The sequence below is a fragment of the Bos taurus genome, chromosome 10 (genome assembly GCF_002263795.3).
Source record: "Bos taurus isolate L1 Dominette 01449 registration number 42190680 breed Hereford chromosome 10, ARS-UCD2.0, whole genome shotgun sequence".
Taxonomy (NCBI): Eukaryota; Metazoa; Chordata; class Mammalia; order Artiodactyla; family Bovidae; genus Bos; species Bos taurus.
This window is the reverse complement of record NC_037337.1, coordinates 81,412,827-81,432,856: the sequence shown is the minus strand read 5'-3', so window position 1 is coordinate 81,432,856 and position 20,030 is coordinate 81,412,827. Positions and strand designations below refer to the sequence as shown.

The following is a 20,030-nucleotide window of genomic DNA, read 5'->3' as shown; positions in this document are numbered from 1 at the left end:
TCAAGTCACTTTACTTGCCTTTTATTTTTTTAATTTTGTAAACTTAAAAAAACCCTGTGGATTATAACACAAATATAACCACTGACATAGCAGAAATAAAACACAGAAAAATGTATACCTGATTTATTCCAAAGGTAATACTAGTGTATGGGCTTCCCTACTGGCTCAGCAGTAAAGAATCTGTTTGCAGTGTAGAAGATGCAGAGAAGCAGATTCGATCCCTAGGTCAGGAAGATCCCCTGGAGAGGGAAATGGTAAATCACTCCAATAATCTTGCCTGGAAAATCCCACGGACAGAGGAGCCTGGTGGTCCAGGAGGTCGCAAAGAGTCAGTCATGACTGAGCGACTAAACAATAATGCCAGTGTATAACCATGACCATTCCTATCACCTCACCACCAAAAGTAACCACTATCCTAACTTACATTAAAATCATTCCTTTGACTTTTATTTTAGTAACTTTAATGCCTAAGCATGAATTCTTCAACATTGTTTAGTTTTGAGGTTTTGTGACCTTTTATGAATGAGATAGAGATAATAAATGTGTGTGTCTGTGTGAGAATAGGCGTGTGTGGTTTTGTATTTTACTCGACATTATGTTTGGGAGATTCAGCCGTGCAAATACCTTTTTTCTGGATCACTTTTATACACAGGCTCCCACCCCAAACCAAATAAATCTGGGGATGGAGGCCCAGGTGCTGGCGCCTGTGTTTAGTTCCCCACTGGAGCCTCTCTGTGCATCCAGGAGTGGGGACCAGGGAGACAGGGCAGCGGCCTGCAAACACGAGCCTGCCCCAGAACCGCCTGGACTGCTGACGAAAGGCAGAGCCTCTCATTCTGTCAGTCTGGGTGGGGCCTGCAAATCTGCATTCCTAATAGGTTCCCAGGTGATGCTGCTGCTGCCGGGACCACATGTGAGAACCACTGACATAGCAGAAATAAAACGGCACTGGAGTGGGAGACTGGGGTTTAAGTCTCAGCTCTGTAGTCACCTAGAGCAGTGGCACCCAACCTTTTTGGCACCAGAAACTGATGTTGTGGAAGATAATTTTCCACAGACAGAGGTGTGTCAGGGGGTGGTTTGGGGAAGATTCAAGTGCATCACTTTTACTGTGCACCTTATCTCTAATCTAACACTGCCACTGACCTAACAGGAGCTACTGGTCTGTGGCCCAGAGGTGGGGGCTGGGGGGGGCTCCCCTGACCTAGAGGGATGACCCTCTCTGACTTTTACCTCTCTGAGCCTCAGTTTCCTAATCTGCAATGATCCTGTGAGGATTACGATGATGGATGTGAAGCAAAAGCACACTGCCTGGTACACCTGGAAGTTTAACACACGCAGGGCCCTCCCCTTTCCCTGGGCACACATGGACCAGCAGAGGCCAGCAAGCCCACCAGCACCCCTCTGCCAGTCCAGGGCCAGCCCCCAACAGTGACGCCTGCTGCCACCGCCACTGGGCTCACCGGCTGTGATGGAAAGACTTCAGCTTTGGCTGCAGCAGCACAAACAGCACCACGAGGAGGAGAATGAGCGCCACGGAGCTGGCAGTGGAAGCCACGATGGACAGCGTGGGGACCCCGAGCGAAGTGTGGATATCTTTGTCTATGGAAACAAGCCATCATCACCAGTGTTTTGTACCCAGACACATGGAACGCGAGCCTCATGGCTGACCTTCAAAGGCCCCCTGCATGGTGCCCCAGTGAGACGTGCTAGGTATGGCCAGGGTCGCTTTTGGAGCAACAGTGCAGAGCCAAATGGCTTTTATGTCAAGGAAAACGGACATTTCCCTATTCTGTTCCTGAAACTAAAATTCCCTTCACCTTGGACTGCTGAGGACCATCTAACACCTAAATTCACTTAACCCTAGAGATCTTACCTTTATAAACTCAAGCTGATCCTGTCCTCAACAGCAGGTTCAAAGACATGAACCATTCAAATGCACACATCTTTCCACCATCTAAAGTTCCGCCCATGTGGCAGCAAACTTTATAAAAACAGGGCTGTAATAACCCTCTGTTCTAAGGTCCTGCATCTTTAGCTGTATATCTAAGGCCGGTCCCCACCCTTCTCCAGAGTGTCACAGTCCTGAAACTGGAGTGAAAAGCCCAGAGATGGCTGCATGTCACACACTTTCCTCAGGAGGCTGGACCTCATGTCATGTACGACAGGAGGAGGCTGAGGGTGAGCGTGCTCCTGTCCAGCTGGACTGCAGCTCCGTAACAAAACAGCGCCCTTCCATTCAGGGAAAAAAAATATACCACAGACACTACAGAAGGTGCCCGCATTGTGCCCCTGTGTTAGCAGAACACAGCCAGAGGTCACCAGCCCTGGGCTAGAGCATCAAGGGACTTTGCATCGCACAGCAGACGCCTCAGTGGCTCAGCTGAAACGCCGCGGGACACGCATCAGCAATCCAAATGTCTAACCGAGACGTGAACCCCAGAGGAGGGGAGGCTGCAGGGTGCCAGAGGGACCACACTGCCCCCCACGGCACAGGGCCCTCTGGAGCGAGTGCGTGCCACTGCCTGGGAGCCCGAAGGGAAGCAGGAGCCCAGCAGCAAGTACCCCACTCTCGCTTGCCAAACTGACCCTCGTTGAGACGGCAGCTGATCTCCATGGCTGGTTTCCACTCGCCATTCTTACACGTCAGGTATTTGTAGTCACCCTTCAACATGTAGCCTTCGGCACACAGGTACTCAATGACGCTGCCGGAGTTCAGGGGGTCTCTGCAGGGCCGGGGGTGGCAGATGTAGCCACCATTCTCTGGCTCCGGTGGCAGGGAACACACTGCAGAGATGGAGAGAGAGGAGGTACCTTGATGAGGTTTTCCAGCGGGAGTGCCGTTGGCAACACGGAGAGGGGCAGTGCTGAAGGCCTCGGTAGGAAACACCTCAGGAGCAGAGCGCCAGACCCTTGGAAAGGCTGCTGCCGGAACACTGGAAGATCAGGTTGCCAAAGACAGAAGGAGGCGCCCTGGCAACAGGGGAAGCCGGGCTGCCAACACCACGCCCCCACCCCTCCCCTCCCCCTCCCTACTGCCTGCAGAGAACCGCATCCTTCACTCAACAGTAGTCTGACCAAGCTAGATTCACAGAGACCTAGTGTGTAATACAGTTTTAATAAAACCTACTGGAACACAATGAAACCAAGTGACAGGTGGTAAAACACCAGTAACCTGCGAGGGGGAAATGTTAGCTTTGTTTCCAGATCAGGATCAGAAAGGACTCCTCTGTGTGATAAAATGTGCCTTCTTGGCTTCTGATGCGTTTCCTGGGAGGCTTCCCAAGCCCCCGGCACCATGCATTCCCTGAACTGTGTGGTCACTGGCATCACTCAACTCCATCCTACAGTGAAGCCTGTATTTTTCATTGAGGTAGGTCTGCTCAGTTTTAAAATCTCTGTGGAGTAGTCATCATGCCTCCCCTTTGACGATGAGGACACTGGTCCACAAAAGTTAAATGACTTTGAGCCAAGTGTAAGGCAGAGAGAGTCAAGGGCAGACCGGGGAACAGAGCTGGGTCTCCTGATTCAAAACCTGCTCTTCCCACCAGCAGACACTGCTTCCACTCCAGGAGTGAGCGGGCCTTTAAGAACTGTGTATGTCAAGGTTACCTCCCTCTGAACAAGGAAAATGGCAAACGGTACCTAAGTGCTGGGGGAACTGGGATGGAGACAAGCTGTGGTAACAAGCTCCCTGGAGCGGCCCAGGGAGAAGGCGGCCTCCAATTCCAAGGCCTGGGGAGGACGTGAAGCGCCTGGATGGACACTGCAGAACCCAAGTCCCCAGGCAATAGATCAAGGGGTGTGCCTCGCAAAAACAGGAAGGGGACAACAGGTTCCCTCAGGGATCACTGTTTGGAAGAAGATATGCTGGCAGATGGCCAGGCACCCACAAACTTCAGCTTACCCCAAGCCTTACTAATGCAGGAAAGATGAAAGTCTCCAAAGGACTTTAGATTTTGCTGACAGATACCCTGTCCCCATCAAGATATCACCAGGACATCAATATGAAAATAAGACCTGCTGGGTTTCTGTTTTTCACTTCCTCTAATAGACCGAGTTTCTGACTGTCTGAGATAAGGTACTCTCCCTTCATGGGAATGCCCACCACTCTCACCAAATAAATACCACTTCCCTTCAGCCTGCAAACTGCTCTTATGTAAGATGACTGCCAACCAGGAGAGGCGGGGATATGAAGTAAAAAAAGAGATGATGGTTCCCTGCCCTCAGGCTACTTATCATTGAGATTCAGAGAAAAGACTCCATTACTTAACCTATTAAAATAATGAGGTAGGTCCACAGGTATCAGAGAAGTCTGAACGTCCTCTCTGAAACTAGTATATGAGCCCAAATAAGCCCACTCAGCGCCCTCTAAGGACACACCATCATCTCTAGACTCTTCCCATGCCACCCAGCTCGCCCAAAGGCTGGAACAGGAGGCAGACACAGGCATCACACCTCTCCTGGTGCCTCTCTAAACTCTGGCCAAGGTGCTCAAAGAGCTGGCCAGCTGGATTGCCAAAGGAAGCTCAGCAAACCACTTTACCTTGTACACTCTCCCTCTTTTGTTCAGGGCAACAAGCCTGCCAGAGATCGCCTGGCTCTCTCCAGATTGTGTCTAATTGGTTCATTTCCTCAGTGTAATTAATGGTGAGCATCTGACAGCAGCTCCCAAAAGCAGGCAGGACTCACACAGGTCCAGTGTGCGGGGGAGGACAGTCCCAGGGGAAGGATTGCTGATTCTCAAGTCATTCCGGCTCTGCTGGGCACTTCTGCCCAAAAAGCCCACATCGTCACGGAACCCCTGAGAGGACCCTGGACATCACCTGGCACTCACTGCATCAGTACCAAAAGTGAGGTCTACAAAGACGCTACGTACAATTCATTCCGGTTCACTAATATTTACTGATGACTGGGCAGGGATCACTGTGCTCTGCTCTGAAAAAGGATAAAAAGATACACACTGCAGGCGCATGTGTGCTCAGCTGCTCAGTCCTATCTGTCTTCTGTGACCCCACGGACTGTAGCCCACCTGGCTCCTCTGTCCATGGGATTCTCCAGGTGAGAATACTGGAATGGGTTGCCATGCCCTCCTCCAGAGGATCTTCCCAACCCAGGGATCAAGCCTGCATCTCCAGCACTGCAGGCAGATTCTTTACCACTGAGCCATCAGGGAAGCCCAAGCACTCCGGGTACTTGTAGCCAAACAGGGGTATGACAAATAAGTCCACATGTGTATTTTAAAAGCTTCTTTCTTCATGGCTTCTGAGTTTTATGTCGTGACACATTTTGGAGAGTATGTTTAGGAAACTCTTCTAAACATACTCTCCAATATTTTCTTCTCAAGTTTTACAGATTGGTTCTTTGTTATGTAAATAACACCTTCGGAGGGGTAAAAAAAAAATTATAGGAAATATATACCTAGAAAAAAATTCAAAAAGTAGGAGGGTGAACACAGAAAAGTAAGCCCTCTTTCCCAGTCACTCAGTGCTTCTTCCCAGAGATACTCCACACAGATTTTACCCTATACATGTCAAAGAATGAGATTAGTGCTGCATGAGGGGGAGTTCAGAGCAGGAGAGATCAACCTTGTGTGGGGAAGGGCCAGGAATGGCTACTGGAGGAAGCGGCATTTTCAATGGGGCTTGATTTCAGCGGGAAAGGAGGTGGCGGTTTGAATCGAATGCTCCAAAGCAGCAAAGTGTAGATTAAGCCCAGAGAACATCAGGTAGCCTAGGTTAGCTTGACTGCATGAGAAAATTTGTCCAAATAAATAAATAAATAAAATAATGGTAACAGTAGTAGTAGAAGTAATAATATTGTGAAGAAACCATTTTGCAGAGGGGCCCTGGCTGCAATAGGAGGTGTTCATACCATATTCAATGGGTGAAATCACAAGAAGAGCTGACTTTGATGTAAGTCAAAGAGAGGAGGAAAAAACCTTTGGAGAAGGTCAGCAGTAGAGCCACCCTTGCATGGGGAAATAAACTGGATTAAAACATTCTATGAGGACCATACAAAAGAGACAAACTAGGGTAGAACAGCCTCAGCATCATGAAGGGACCACCCCAAGTCCAAGGAAGAAATAAGGAGGTCTCAGAAGGAAAAATCAGAAAAAGGCAGGATTGTTTTAAGATGCCAAGAACATAAGGAAAAAAATACAGCCCTCTTGCCCAATCAGAAAGCAGAGTGGGAGCGCCTTGGCAGGGAGCAGGCGTTGGGAGAGGGTCTCAGGGACGCCTGGGCGTCAAAGGACTGGGAAGAACATGAGGAGGATCAAATAAATCACTCGGTGGCTTCCGGGAGCCACTGTTCTGGGCAAGAGGCTGACTTAATCTGTGCATCAGGCTTGCTCTCTCTGACAACCCCAGGTCCGCAGAGGGAGTTTCAAGATCTGTTCTTAGCCCCAAGAAGACAATGAACTCATCTGATTTGGCAAAGCTGCATAATTTTAAAAAGAAGAGGGAGAAAGCCAGAAGATAGAAATTTTACAGAAAAAAAAAAAAAATCAATTAGCTCTCTTTAGCTTCCTTCTCTGCTTCCCATTATCTCTTACAGCCACTTTTTTTGGCCTCCCATGAGCACAGGAATCAGCAAGGTAATTCTTCAGGGTGCCTGTGGAGTGCCCAGGGCACAGCTGTCATGAAGCAGGAGACACAGACCAGATGGGGAGGCAGCAGACGGAGAGGAGGCAGAATGATCTGGCTGGTACTCCCATCCCTGAGCCTAAACCAAGAGCAGAAACCAGTAAGAGCCCCCAATCAGCCCTCAGATAATGTGATTTTCTTCTGCTGTTCTGGGGACCAGACTTTTAAGAGGAAGCGAGGAATCAGAGACAAAACAAATTCTAAGATTCCATAACAAATGAATCAAAAGAAGCTCCAGGAATGGCCTTGGAGTCAAAGTGTCGAGTTTAACACACTGTTCAGTTCAGTTGCTCAGTTGTGTCCAACTCTTTGCGACCCTATGAATCGCAGCACGCCAGGCCTCCCTGTCCATCACCAGCTCCCAGAGTTCACTCAGACTCACGTCCATCGAGTCAGTCATGCCATCCAGCCATCTCATCCTCTGTTGTTCCCTTCTCCTCCTGCCCCCAATCCCTCCCAGCATCAGAGTCTTTTCCAATGAGTCAACTCTTCGCATGAGGTGGCCAAAGTACTGGAGTTTTAGCTTTAGCATCATTCCTTCCAAAGAAATCCCAGGGCTGATCTCCTTCAGAATGGACTGGTTGGATCTCCTTGCAGTCCAAGGGACTCTCGAGAGTCTTCTCCAACACCACAGTTCAAAAGCATCAATTCTTCGGTGCTCAGCCTTCTTCACAGTCCAACTCTCACATCCATACATCACCACAGGAAAAACCATAGCCTTGACTAGACGGACCTTTGTTGGCAAAGTAATGTCTCTGCTTTTGAATATGCTATCTAGGTTGGTCATAACTTTCCTTCCAAGAGCCCCTTTTAAAATGAGGTGTGGAGGGCAGGGATGGTGAAGATCAGCTTGAGGAAGGGAAGCAGAATGCAAATACCTAGTTCAGTTAAAAAGACTCAACAGAAGAGACTTCCATCTGATGTCAGTCATCAAGAAAACCCTAAACTCCCACAAATATGTATAAAATAGATAATGAGAACCCACTGCATAGCACAGGGAACTCTACTCAATGCCCTGTAGTGACCTAAATGGGGAGGAAATTCAAAAAAGAGGGGATATATGTATACATATAGTTGATTCGCGTCACTGTACAGCAGAAACACAACATTGTAAAGTAACTATACCCCAACAAAATACAAAACAACACCCCCCACCAACTCCCTCACATCGTGCGTACGTGCCAAGTTGCTTCAGTCGCGTCTGATTCTTTTGTGACTTTAAGTGCCTGGGCTTAAGAAACTGTGTTTAGTATCCACTTGCAGGTTTGAAATAATGTCGTTTTACACTAAAACCAGTGTAGTGGCATTTATAACACAATGGGCACAGAGAAATAGGTGCTTAGTGAAGGTGCTGAAAGAAAGGATGGCCAGAGAAAACTCTTCTAGGAATTCAGAGGAGAACAAAGAGGTTCCCCCAAACCCAGCACATCAACACAGCAGCTGTGGTCACCAAGGAACGCAGCAGAGGCGGTATCACACGTGTCCCTGTGTGACTGTAACTCCATCACACACACGTGTCCCTGCGTGGCTGTAACTCCATCACACAATCAGAGCACCCCTCCTCCTAAGATGCTCTAGCAGGGCCACAGAGCTAAGCGTGACAGGACCAAACCCTCAGAAAGATTACAGTCGACAGGACACAGACATGCAGGGCTAACTCTCGTAAATGAAAGAAGCAAATTGCTCAAAGCTGAGCTCTTCTATTGGCCCTGGGTGTCCTTCTGAGCAGGGACATCTTTTCTGTTCATCTGAGAACTGCTGGCAACCAGAGGAAGGTGAGGGCCCAGGCAAAGAGAAGCAGGTGCAAAAAAATAGAAAGGGGAGGAAGGAATGGATGGGAAGCAAACACCGAGCACAATACTGTCCCCTAGAAATACAATGCGGCCACAGAGGTCATTTTAGATTTTTCTTAGTCACATTAATCTTAATGATATATTTTAACCAAAATATGCAAAATACACGTTTGCTATCTCAATACATAATATAAAAATTTATTAATGAGATATTTGATAATACTCTTTTCTACAATTATGGCACATTTCAGGTCAAACAAATCTCATTTCAAGTTCTCAACAGTCACTCGAGGCTAGTGGCCATTGTACTGATGGCACAAATGATGGGGGTCTGAGAACAGAAGGAAGGGTTCAGACCACACCACTAGGTGTGAGACCGGAGGGTAAACAGCAGATGAAGATGCCGTGGAGCACGCAGGGTCCCTCAGGCTGTTCTTTAAAGCACTGTTGACATGCTTGCTTTCAAAACCCTTTCTCAATACACGAAGGTTTAATTTCTATTTCTAGCCCTCAAGGCTCTGTTAGGAATAGAGAGAGCCAGAGAGAAAGCAAGGCAAAACGGGGAGTAGGGGTTGGGAAAGGTATTCAAATGTGCAAATTTCTTTTTGGACGTAAGACTAGGAAAATAATAATTACTGCGAAAAGCATTATTACCTGTGCCAGGCACTCTTCTGAGCTCTCTCTTTACACAAAGCAGGTACTATATTTTTTTCCATTTTACAGATTAAAAACAATGAGGCTTAATTTTTTTTTTCCATTTTACCGATTAAAAACAATGAGCCTTAGCTGAGTTGAGTAATTTCCTCCGAGCCGCTCATCTCTAAATGACTCAACAGGCGCTTGGCTCCTGAGCTGCAGGCTTGACTGAGAAGTCCAGGCAGACCTGCAGAGGAGGCGAGGGTACCAGTCCATCCCCCAGTGGACTAGGCCTGGACCTCTGGAACATCTCGCTGCTCTGGGAAAGGTGTGAGCTCGCTAGTTCAACGGGGAGGTGATTCTCCTCAAGAAAGCCTCTCAAGGAAGCTGGAACTGGGTATTACAGACAAATGCAAGGGGCTGGGGTCGGGGTGGGCGTAGTGGTTGGGTTACCACATCTCACTGTGGTATAAAGGTTTCTTCTAAGGCCTCCCTTAGAAATCTCAGTAATAACAGCTCCTATTCACTGCTGCTGCTGCTAAGTCATGTCAGTCGTGTCCGACTCTGTGCAACCACACGGACAACAGCTCACCAGGCTCTTGTCCCTGGGATTCTCCAGGCAAGAACACTGGAGTGCCATTTCCTTCTCCAATGCATGAAAGTGAAAAGTGAAGTCGCTCAGTTGTGTCCGACTCTTCACGATGCCATGGACTGTAGCCTACCAGGCTCCTCCTATTCACTGACCACCTACTATATGCCAAGTATCAGTCTAAGCACTTTACATGTCTTAACACATTCAAATTTCACAAAAACCCTATAAGAAACGTATTGTTATAACATTATACAGATGAGCAAATGGATGGAGTGAGAGAGCTTAAAAAACTTGGTCACGGTCACCCGGCGAGTAAAGATCTGAACCCAGGAAGGCTGGCTTCTGCTCCATGGCACTGGGCAGTAACAAGGGTTCTGTGTCCAGCTTCTCCTCTCACAGCCCACCTGAGAAAGTGAGCCACAAGGAGGGGAGCCCAGTGACAAAGGCGATCTGTGTGCTGCCTGTGGACACTGGTCTCTCCTGGTCTCAATTTCCATACATGCAGGCGCTGAACCAGAAGGCCTCTGAGGTCTTGTCTGCCATTTGCAAACCTGCGTCAAGTTGGGTGGATGGCCAGCCTCATCGCCCCCTGAGATTCCTCTCCTGTTAGTCCTGCAGCCACTCCAGTTCTGAACTGAGCACCGTGTGGGAGGCTCGAGGAGAAGCGTCCTATCTGTGCAGAAGCGCCCGCAGCCATGTCAGGGCAGAGTCCCACCTTGGGCGCACGGCGGGGGTGGAGAACCAGGCCAGAGGAGGTTGGCTTCTCCAGAGAGAACCAGGGGCTGCTTCTGTCCATCGCTTTCCCCCGCGCTTTGCCTTCCTGATCCCCTAGTCAAACTAGTCACCAGTCTAAAACAGGCAGCATGCAACGAAAGGGAAGAGATGATTTCTCATGCCATTTGCAACCTTCCTCTCCTCTGAGACAAACCTTCCCAGCGGTCAGACAGGAAGCCCATTGTCCAGCCAGGATCCCTTTTCTCATGAGAACTTCCCAAACTCGGGGGAGGGCCAGCTGCGGGCGCTCCAGCCTTTCCCAGGGTGTGGTTCCAGAGCAAGTGGGGGTGAGCAGCAGCAGAAGCCACCATGGCTCAGGCTGCCCTCTCGCAGAGGCCCGGCCCAAGCCCCGCTCCAGGGGACTGAGGCTCACAAGCAGGTCCAGCTTCAGAGGCTGTCCCTCCTGCTTCAGGCCTGCATCTTTCACTCCCCTCACCTCACAGGAGAGGGGACATGCCAGCCGGCAGGTCAGAGCCTACAAGAAGGAAGAACATTTTCTTTATGGCACCTTGCCCCAAACATGAAAACTCCTGTCATCTGAGAGTGGCCACCAAAGTTGTTCTGAAGGAAGCAGTGCTGCTCCTTGGCCTGGAAACCCTGACCTGAAAGTACAAAGGGTCAGCTGGAGCCCCACCCAACTGTCAAGACTTGGCTCCCAGGTCGCCTGCCCAGGACACCGTCCCAAAGAGAACTAAGCGGCACGGGCAGAGCCTACCCCCGGCCTACAGTGAGAGCAGCCGGGTGAGCTAGGACAGTTCCCCACTGCGTGGGCTTGGGCGGGTCTTCCCATTCCCCAGTTCCCTCACCTGTAAGAGGGGGACAGTAAAGGTGTGTACCTCGTGGGCGCTGTGCAGATTCATCACAATCATGCCTCTCACACACCAAGCAGTCAATAAACAGCAGCTCTATCACCCTCCTCTTTTCTCCACACATCTTCCTGCCTCCCCATAAAGCACTGGCTGTACTGTTGTCTCTGCAATTATTTTCTCACAGGTCGGTCCACCCCACCTCTCCACTAACCCACCCACATACCCAAGCTGTAGGGTAAGCATTTGTTCTGCTTCTTGTATTCCCAGATCTCAGTACAGAAACTGGCAGAAACTGACTTCACCTACAAAATTTTGCCCACATTTCAAGGCACTGTCTTTTTAAATGCAAAGGGTCACATGGTTTCTGATTTGAGATGAATCAGGAGCGGATAACAGCTGAAACAGGAGGGAAGTTGGCAGGCAGGGCACAATGTTTAGAATGACATAGTCATAGGACACAACAAAAAACTGGTTAGAACTAACAAGGCCCAAGATGGTGGAAGACGAAACTTCCAGGAGACTCTGAGCCTCTTTATACACTCACTGTAACGCATCAGCTAATTGACACACCGGCCAGGGCCATGACAGGTCTGAGGCCAACCATAGAAAGCTGAAAAGTGGGTGGTGGCCCAGTTCCTGGAAATCCCCGCCCTCTTCCCCAAAACAGTTGGAATAACCCTCCCACTTATTAATCTATGAAATCAGCCAATCCATACAAAGTATAACCACACCACATTTTGGAGTCTCGCTTTCTGAGATGGCCCACACTCTTGTCTGTGGACTGTGTCTCTCTGTAAATAAATCTACTTCTTACCTATCACTCTGTCTCTCACTGAATTCTTTCTGCAATCAGACGTCAAGAACCTGTGCTTCATTAAGCCCTGAGACCAGGTGTGTGATGTCAGTTAAAAGACCTTGGGCTCCATCCTAATCTGAGCTGCGTGGTTTCTAGCAGGGAGAGACGCCCTCGGCATGGGACATCTCATGTTCTCTAAACTGCCATCTCCCCGTGAAAATACACTCCCAGCCACCAGAATCGGGCCATGCAGAGTCACAGCGTGGTCTGATGGTGAATCAGGGTTTGACCTGGGGGCCTGCCCTCTCCTGGGCCTTACTTCCTAGCAGCCAATACTTACCTTCGTGAAGTGCTTAAGGGGATGGATGAAACTATGTACCTGAAAGTGTCTTGCATCATGCCTGGCACACAGTAGGCACTTTCTTTAAATTCTTTACATTTATTATTCACACTATAAATGTGATTTGTAAATGTAAACTGATTTGTATAAATGTAAACTAATTTCTTACCTGTGGTTTTTGGAATAGGGTAGGGCAAAGACTCCAGCAAAGAAAAGGGATTGCTTCAGAAATTTCTTGATGTCTGGAGAGGGACAGGCAGTGAGAGGAGTAGGATGAGCACTCTGGCTTGCCTGCTGTCCCCTCCTCCAGCTCAGTAATATGCCAGCCCCCTGCCCCACTGTGTTCTCAGCAGAGCCTGAGCTGTTCTTGGCTGACAGAGAAATGAAGATGCTCAGTCATGTGCGACTCTCTTTGTGATCCCATGGACTGTAGCCTACCAGGCTCCTCTGTCCGTGGAATTTTCCGGGCAAGAGTACTGGAGTGGGTTGCCATTGCCTTCTCTGGGACATCTTCCCAACCTTGGAATTGAACCCAGGTCTCCAGCACTGCAGGCAGACACTTTACCCTCTGAGCCACCAGGGAAGATTAATGGCCTCCATATGGCCTGTTACCCTTTCACCCCTTTTCTCACAGCTCAGGGACTTGAGAGACACGCGGCCACCTGGGGCTACACCCTCACCCCACCCCTACTGTACAACTGAGAAGACGAGCAGGCAGGAGGACCCTTCTCCTGTTGCTGCTCCAGGCCTGGGCCTCACAGTATCAAAAACCCTCCCACCCACCGCAGTGACTTAAGAGAGCAGCACCCACAATTTTCCACCGCCTCCACCCCAGGATGGTGGGATGCCAGCAGGGCTAAGGAGACAGGCCATTCCACGTGCTTAACAAATGATACTACGTTCCCCTGAGAGCAGTAAAGGGTTAAGAGAAAACAGATGTTTATTTTTTCTCATCAGCGACTGCTACTTCCTGGTCTCATCTCCTTTATCCTATCATTGAAGAAGCTGCCCACGTGTCTGCTCTTGCCCTCAGAATTCCCCACCTCTAGGAGGATGGAGGCTGGTCCTCTGCAGGAAGGCCCCAGTCAGCTGCTTAAGGCACTGAGCAACCTCAGAAGGAGAACTGATGAGCGAGTGATAACTGACTTCAGAGTCTGGCTGGGAGTTTACGACAGGGCTGGACTCAGAGTTGTGGTTTCATTCCCAGTCCACCATCTGATGGAAATACCTTATGCCAAGTCTGGTGTCAGGCACACACAGTAGGCCTTCGAGAAACACAAATTTAAATTTAAAACAAATTTAAAGATCTCTGCTGTCCAACAGGGTAGAAGTGATGAAGAGAATTAACATTTATCACCAGGCGCTATGAGAGGCAATTTAAAGTTACTATCCTATTTTTAACTCTCCCATCCTATGAGGAAAGTGGTGTCATACTCAATTTGTTCAGATGAAGAAAGTGATGCTCTGAGCAATTTAGTAGTGGCCTGAGATTACAAATCTACCTGGTAGTAGAGTCTGGATTGAAACTCTGGCATGCCTTTCTCCAGCTCCTTGACTACAGATGCCACCAAAAAAGTTACCCCAAGACCTACAAAAGTGTAGCATGGGGGTGGGGTCCATCTGACAAAAAGTTGCAGTAATTCCTGTTTGGCGAAGAATGTGGACTGGTGAGTTTACTTGTGCCCAGAGAACTCAGCTCATATCTCAAGTGGGGCCACATTTTTCCAGAGAGCTGGGGGGAAAAGGCAAGACGGTTTCCTTTAGTCATCTGTGAGCATTACAAACAATGGAGCTATTTAAGGAGCACGGATCCCAAAGCTGCAAGTGGGAGAGGGCATGGGGGCATTTTCAGCTTGGGAACACCCACCTTCCAAGAGGGATACATGACAGGAAGCCCGCCACTGAGTGCAGAACGGGGGTGTGAGCTACATTTAGATAGAGGGCTGCCCTTCTGCCCACCGCCTAGTATACAGAGGATCACCAGGGCAGCTTTGCCAAGGCCCAGAATAAACAGCCTCTGCTGCGTGCCTCCAAACAGGGAGTCAGGCAGCGCCTTGCTTATGCTGGGTGCTCAACAAGCCACTGCTGCTTGCCCAGGCTCACACACCTGCAGTGAACGAAAGGGAGCAACTGGTAAACTCTAGCCACAGAGCGCGGCAGAAATCAGCTGAGGGGGCAGAAATCAGCGATGGAGGTGACCTGTAACTGGCAAGCGCTACACTTCTTGGAAAAACACCCACCCAGTAATTGAGGGGTAAAGGTCTGAATCATCTTTTCTGAAGAAAGAGATGTGATGGATCTTGCTGTGACAGACAAGGTGCAAATAACAGACTACAGGTCGAAGGCCGGCCATAAAGTGAGCCCTGCACATTCCGTGGGGGTTTGTGTCAGGCCTGACCCTACCACGAGATTAGGAGATATAAAAGGGAAAAGACAAGGCGGTTCTTTGGAGGGTGGGGTGCGTGGCATGGGGAATGAAGTGGCAAGGGCCAGGGGTCATTGCCTTAATCACCTCTGAGCCAACAAAAATGAGGAACACTGTGACCGATGGGCCATGGGAAGATGGAGTCAAAAGTTACAAAATCTATTCATCTGGAGAGTCTTCCTCCATCTGTGAGGAAGGAGAGTCTCTTCTTTAAATGCTTCATCAGTTTAACCACACTGTTCATACAGCCACCACAGGAAAAGGAGCTTGTCCGGCCTTCTTGGTTTCCTCTGCACTTCCTAGAAAGGGAACTTCCCACCCTCTGCTATCATCAGCTGATCAAGGGTGGTGAGAAGTCTCCCCAGAGGAGTTTTATTCTTCTCTACCCCCAGTCAGTCCTAAAGGCAATCAGTCTTGAATATTCACTGGAAGGACTGATGGATGCTGAAACTGAAACTCCAAAACTTTGGCCACCTGATGCAAAAAACTGACTCATTGGAAAAGACCCTGATGCTGAGAAAGATTGAAGGCAGGAAGAGAAGAGGATGACAGAGGATAAGATGGTTGGAAGGCATCACCAACTCAATTGACATGAGTTTGAGCAAGCTCCAGGAGTTGGTGATAGACAGGGAAGCCAGGGTGCTGCAGTCCATGGGATCGCAAAGAGTCAGACATGACTGAGCGACTGAACTGAACTTTCAGTTTGTGAGTCTTTCTAAAGTTCTGGGCCAGACGGAGCCAGAGGACTCCTGGCAGATCCCTTTCCTTGTTCCAGGCAGCAGGGAAGGCCAGAGTTTCTCTCACCTCCTGTGAATTCACTCACATCAGACCCGCTGTGAGGTCCATGGCAGGGCCCCTGCCCTCAAGCGCTTTCTCACATGTCTGGGACCTGCTTCCCCTTTGATTTTAGCTTGAGTATTTATTAGCCTGGCTGTGACAGGCTGTCAAGATCCCTTGATCATTAAACAAAGCAAACGCAAAACAGATTAGTGAGCTTCAGGGACAGAGTCTCAACCGTGCTTTTTATTTGTCCATCTGAGCCCCACCTTCCTGTTGCCTCCCCTGCCTCTCTCAGGTCTTTGGGCCCCTGCGCCTGGTAAGCCACTTGTGACTGACCAGACAAGATTCCGGGTCAGAAGACATTGCCTGTTGCAGCCTCAGTCATTTGTGCGTCAGAAGATACCTGTGTCCAAACATCACACAGGTGAACAGAAAATATCCTTTAATCTTTTGTCTTCCAAAGAATGGTTTAATGACTTTCACCCATTAGAAGAGAGTTAAAAAACACTTGCAAACCTTGATTCTTATTCCCTCTGGATTTCTTTCTACTAGGAATGCTTTCTCAATATAACATTTTCATATCTATGAGCCCCGACCAGTGTGCCAGGTTGGTGATAGAACTTCGAGAGTAAATAATACATCCCTGGTGACTCGGACGGCAAACAGTCTACCCGCAGTGCGGGAGACCTGGGTTCGACCCCTGGGTTGGGAAGATCCCCTGGAGAAGGGAATGGCTGCCCACTCCAGTATTCTGGCCTGGAGAATTCCATGGACAGAGGAGCCTGGCAGGCTACAGTCCACGGGGTCACAAAGAGGCAGACACAACTGAGCGACTTTCACTGTTCCTGAGGAGACTTCACACTCTTTGGGGGTACAGATGAGGCGCCCCAAGTAGGTTATAATAATAGTAACATCTACTCTATCTCCTAGAGTTCACCTAAGGATTGCATGTATCCATCTGTTCTTTCAATAGGTTTTTACTAAGCACTACAGCACTGTGGCAGGCAATGGGGAAGGAGGGTTGGGAAGGCAACAAAGATACCGACCCTACCTTCTGGGAGCTTGTGGTCTAATAAATAACCACAGGAGACACATGTTAGAAATCAATCTGGGCTACACTAGGAGGTTCTGAAGAAGGGTTAATTCAACGGGGGAAGAGATCAGAAAGGAAGAAAGAAATGATACCAGAACTCCAAATCTAGAGGTAAACAGGACTGTGACATGGGATGAAAGACTGTGACTTGCATAAAGGAGGGGGAAGAGCATGCAAGGGGGAGCAAGGGGGAGACAAGGGCATAAGCAGAGGAGCAAGAAGAGGGTGTGTGTGTGTGTGTGTGTGTGTGTAGCAGGACATAGCTGGAAATTCAGAAAATCAGGGAGGGCCCCAAATACAAATCTGAATAATGAAAAACTCTTGGGTTCTTCTTCCCTACTACTATTATTACTACCAATAAAACGAAAAGCCGGCTCTATGTTTCTAATCCAGCTGAAGAAGCCATCTGAATCTCCCTGCCAACTCTGGCAACTAGTTTTCAGTGGAGCTGGGGTGCAGGTGTGGCAGAGCCAGGGCAGCAGAAGGACCGAAAGAAACCATGTGAGCTCTCCGGTGCAGATGCATCATGTGTCTTAAGTGTGCCAAGGTGAGGGGGCCCGGGAAAAACTGCAGGGACTAGAGCAGAGAAAAGGAGTACAGAGATGTCCTGCGGTCAATTTCGTTCCCAGGGTTCTCTCACACAGCAGCAGATGGCCTATCCCTGGAGGACTCAATCTCGGAAAACAGCTGCTCCCAGATCCCGGTCTAACAGCTGGGGTCACAGGACCTCTCCGCGCAAGCTGAATGCCAGAAATCAATGGGTTCCATTGTGCCTGAGCTCTCATGTCCAGGCTCATGCCCTAGGCCTGCCTGGAATTGAGGACTGAGAAAAATAAAACTATACACTTTGAAAGACTGCACTTGCAAATTCACGGAAAGATATAGTATTATAAAGTCCAATTTCATTTAAATTACCTTGACTTTGCTAGGAAACTATTGAGATGCTAATTATTTGAGAGATAAAGGAGAGTGGGGGCGGGGGCAGGGAGCAGAGGGACAGATCATAATTGGAGGAAAACCCCAAACTGTCTCTGGCCCTCCTCGTCTTCCTGCCCATGGCACAGAATACCAACCAAACCAAAAAGCAGGCGAGATGCCCCATGTACTGGAAAAGGGGATAAAAATCCATAAAACGGTGTGTGTGTACACAGAGGAGTGTAAGTGTATGATTACATAATTAGGCACATTAAAGTATTTATACTGCTGAGACTAAAAGCCCCCACTCAAAGGCATTCCACCAAAGTTGAAAGGGGAAAAAGAAAATAGAAAATAAAGCATCTAATTGCAATCTTCCACAAAGCCAGACATCCCCAGCTGGTGCCACAGCTGAATTCTCTTAATTAACATGTTGTAATGGCAAGTATGAAAGACACTGTATGCTTATCAACTCCATGCCTTGGCTAGCCAGGCATGGGAGAAGGCCACAACGCTGCTATAATTAAAGATTTTTCTCTTTCCATTATAATGGTACCCTGGTGTGGGATGTCAGTGGTTTTTGCTTAAAAACTTAGTTGTTTAAAGCACACACATAATAAAACTCTATACTCACAAAGTCAAGGACTGAGACTGGAGTATACGAAAGAGTTCACAGTCCAGGCACGAGTTTCTAGTTTATTTTTGGTGGTTGATTTTCTCTTACCTCCCCAAACCTGGGACTTTTCCAGTTAGAGAAAGCCAGCAGTGTTTGAGCAGCCTAGCCTTTTAAATAAACGCAGCCCATCTGACAGCTTAAAATCATAGGTTAAAAGTATCTAAATAGAAAAAAGATGACAGACATCAGCATATAAATGAGTAAACTGCCAGAGGAAAGGCCTTGAGAGTAGGTCAACATGGACTGTGTTCCAAGGGACAGATTCAGCCCCAGAAGCCCAGAAGGGCCTTGCACCCTTACAAACAGGGTTTTGTTTCTGCACAATTCTTGATCACAGGGGAACCTGGTTATAGTTTTTCCATTTCTCCAGAGAGAGCCCCCCTGAAGTCAAATGATAGGTTTATATATTATAATATATATAAAGAAGATGGGCTCTCAGGAAGCCAAACGAGATGCTAAAATGCCTAATAATGCTTTGGCTTTTATACTCCTGGACAGCATAACTCAGGTTTTTGGGGTTTTTTTTACACTATTCTTTAACTATGTTCTTCCTCTTCACCACTGAGGAGGGCCGTTGACTTAAGAGTCAGCAAATGCTCAACCAACACTAATGATCCCTGGCTCTTGGCATGCTGAACTTCAAAATCTTCTCCTCAATTATTATCAGCTTTAGAAGACCTGCCCTTCTTATAACTACCATCAGCAATGTCATTTTCCCATTTTCAACTCATCCATAGAGAATAAAGGGCCCCAAATCCAAGTTACTGCTGCAACATACACGGCTGCACAGATGGAGTCTGTGAAGCTGCTCAGAGCATGCTGCAAGCTGGCAGGCAGCCACACCCCAGACCCACCGCCCATGAGGTTTCCTTCTCAGCTGCTGCACCAAAGTCCAAACTCGTTACTCAAAAGGCAACTGCGGTGTCAATTTACAATGTACCAAAGTACAGGTTGTTTCTAAGACAAACTTTTAAAAGCTGACTGCTCAGCACTGTTTCAGAACCACCTCACGAGGTATCCGATTTGCACTCTTTTGCCCCTTACACCCTAGCCCCAAAGGCCCAAATATGAATGAGGAATGTGTCTAAGGATCACTGGCACTCAGCAACACACACATACCTGCACTTCACAAAGAAGCCAGGACTGCAGCCAGGGTGCATAGGTTTGCATGGCACCAAGCGAAGCCAAGCTAGTCGGCACACGCCATAGGCCTGTTACTCATCTTGGGTTTCCGATTCTCTCTGCCTTGTTGATGGAAAAGGCTTGTTACATGTGCAAGTGGCGATCCTGAGTCTTCGCAGGTACTTCTCGCAGTGGAATAATGTGAGCAGAACAATAGTCTCTCCCTCCCCACCTCACCCCCAGCTGCTGGGAGTAACTAGGCCTACAGGAAAGAGAATCCACGTGCTTCATAGACTCCACAGGAGTGGGTGGGCAATCCTCTGGGGCTAGTCTATTTGTACTTGCAGTCCATGTGCAAAACCAAATGAAACCATACACTCCAAGATGGCAGAGAAGTTGCAGAGCAACTGATTCTGAACTGTGGGCCTGCTGCTTTCTCTCACACAATCCTCTCAATTTTCCCAGCCAGCCTCACCTCTCTGAGGGACAGAGATAATAAAGAGCAAAGAGAGCTGTGTGTGTCACAGAAATCCCTTGCATTCCTATACACTAACAATGAGAAAACAGAAAGAGAGATTAAGGAAACAATTCCATTCACCATTGCAAAGAAAAGAATAAAATACTTAGGAATA

At 48.5% G+C, this 20,030-nt stretch overlaps 1 protein-coding gene across 9 annotated transcripts in view; it reads right to left on the bottom strand.

Moving 5' to 3' along the window:
* Positions 1 to 20,030, bottom strand: part of SUSD6 (sushi domain containing 6) — a 95,121-nt gene that overhangs the window by 7,062 nt on the left and 68,029 nt on the right. For all 9 annotated transcript variants that reach the window (XM_059890907.1, XM_024998101.2, XM_005212086.5 and 6 more), the window contains 2 exons: positions 2,590 to 2,787; positions 1,464 to 1,602 (listed from right to left, as the gene is read on the bottom strand). In XM_059890907.1, coding sequence (XP_059746890.1) covers positions 1,464 to 1,602; positions 2,590 to 2,787 — 337 coding nt within the window. The remainder of the gene's footprint in view (positions 1 to 1,463; positions 1,603 to 2,589; positions 2,788 to 20,030) is intronic.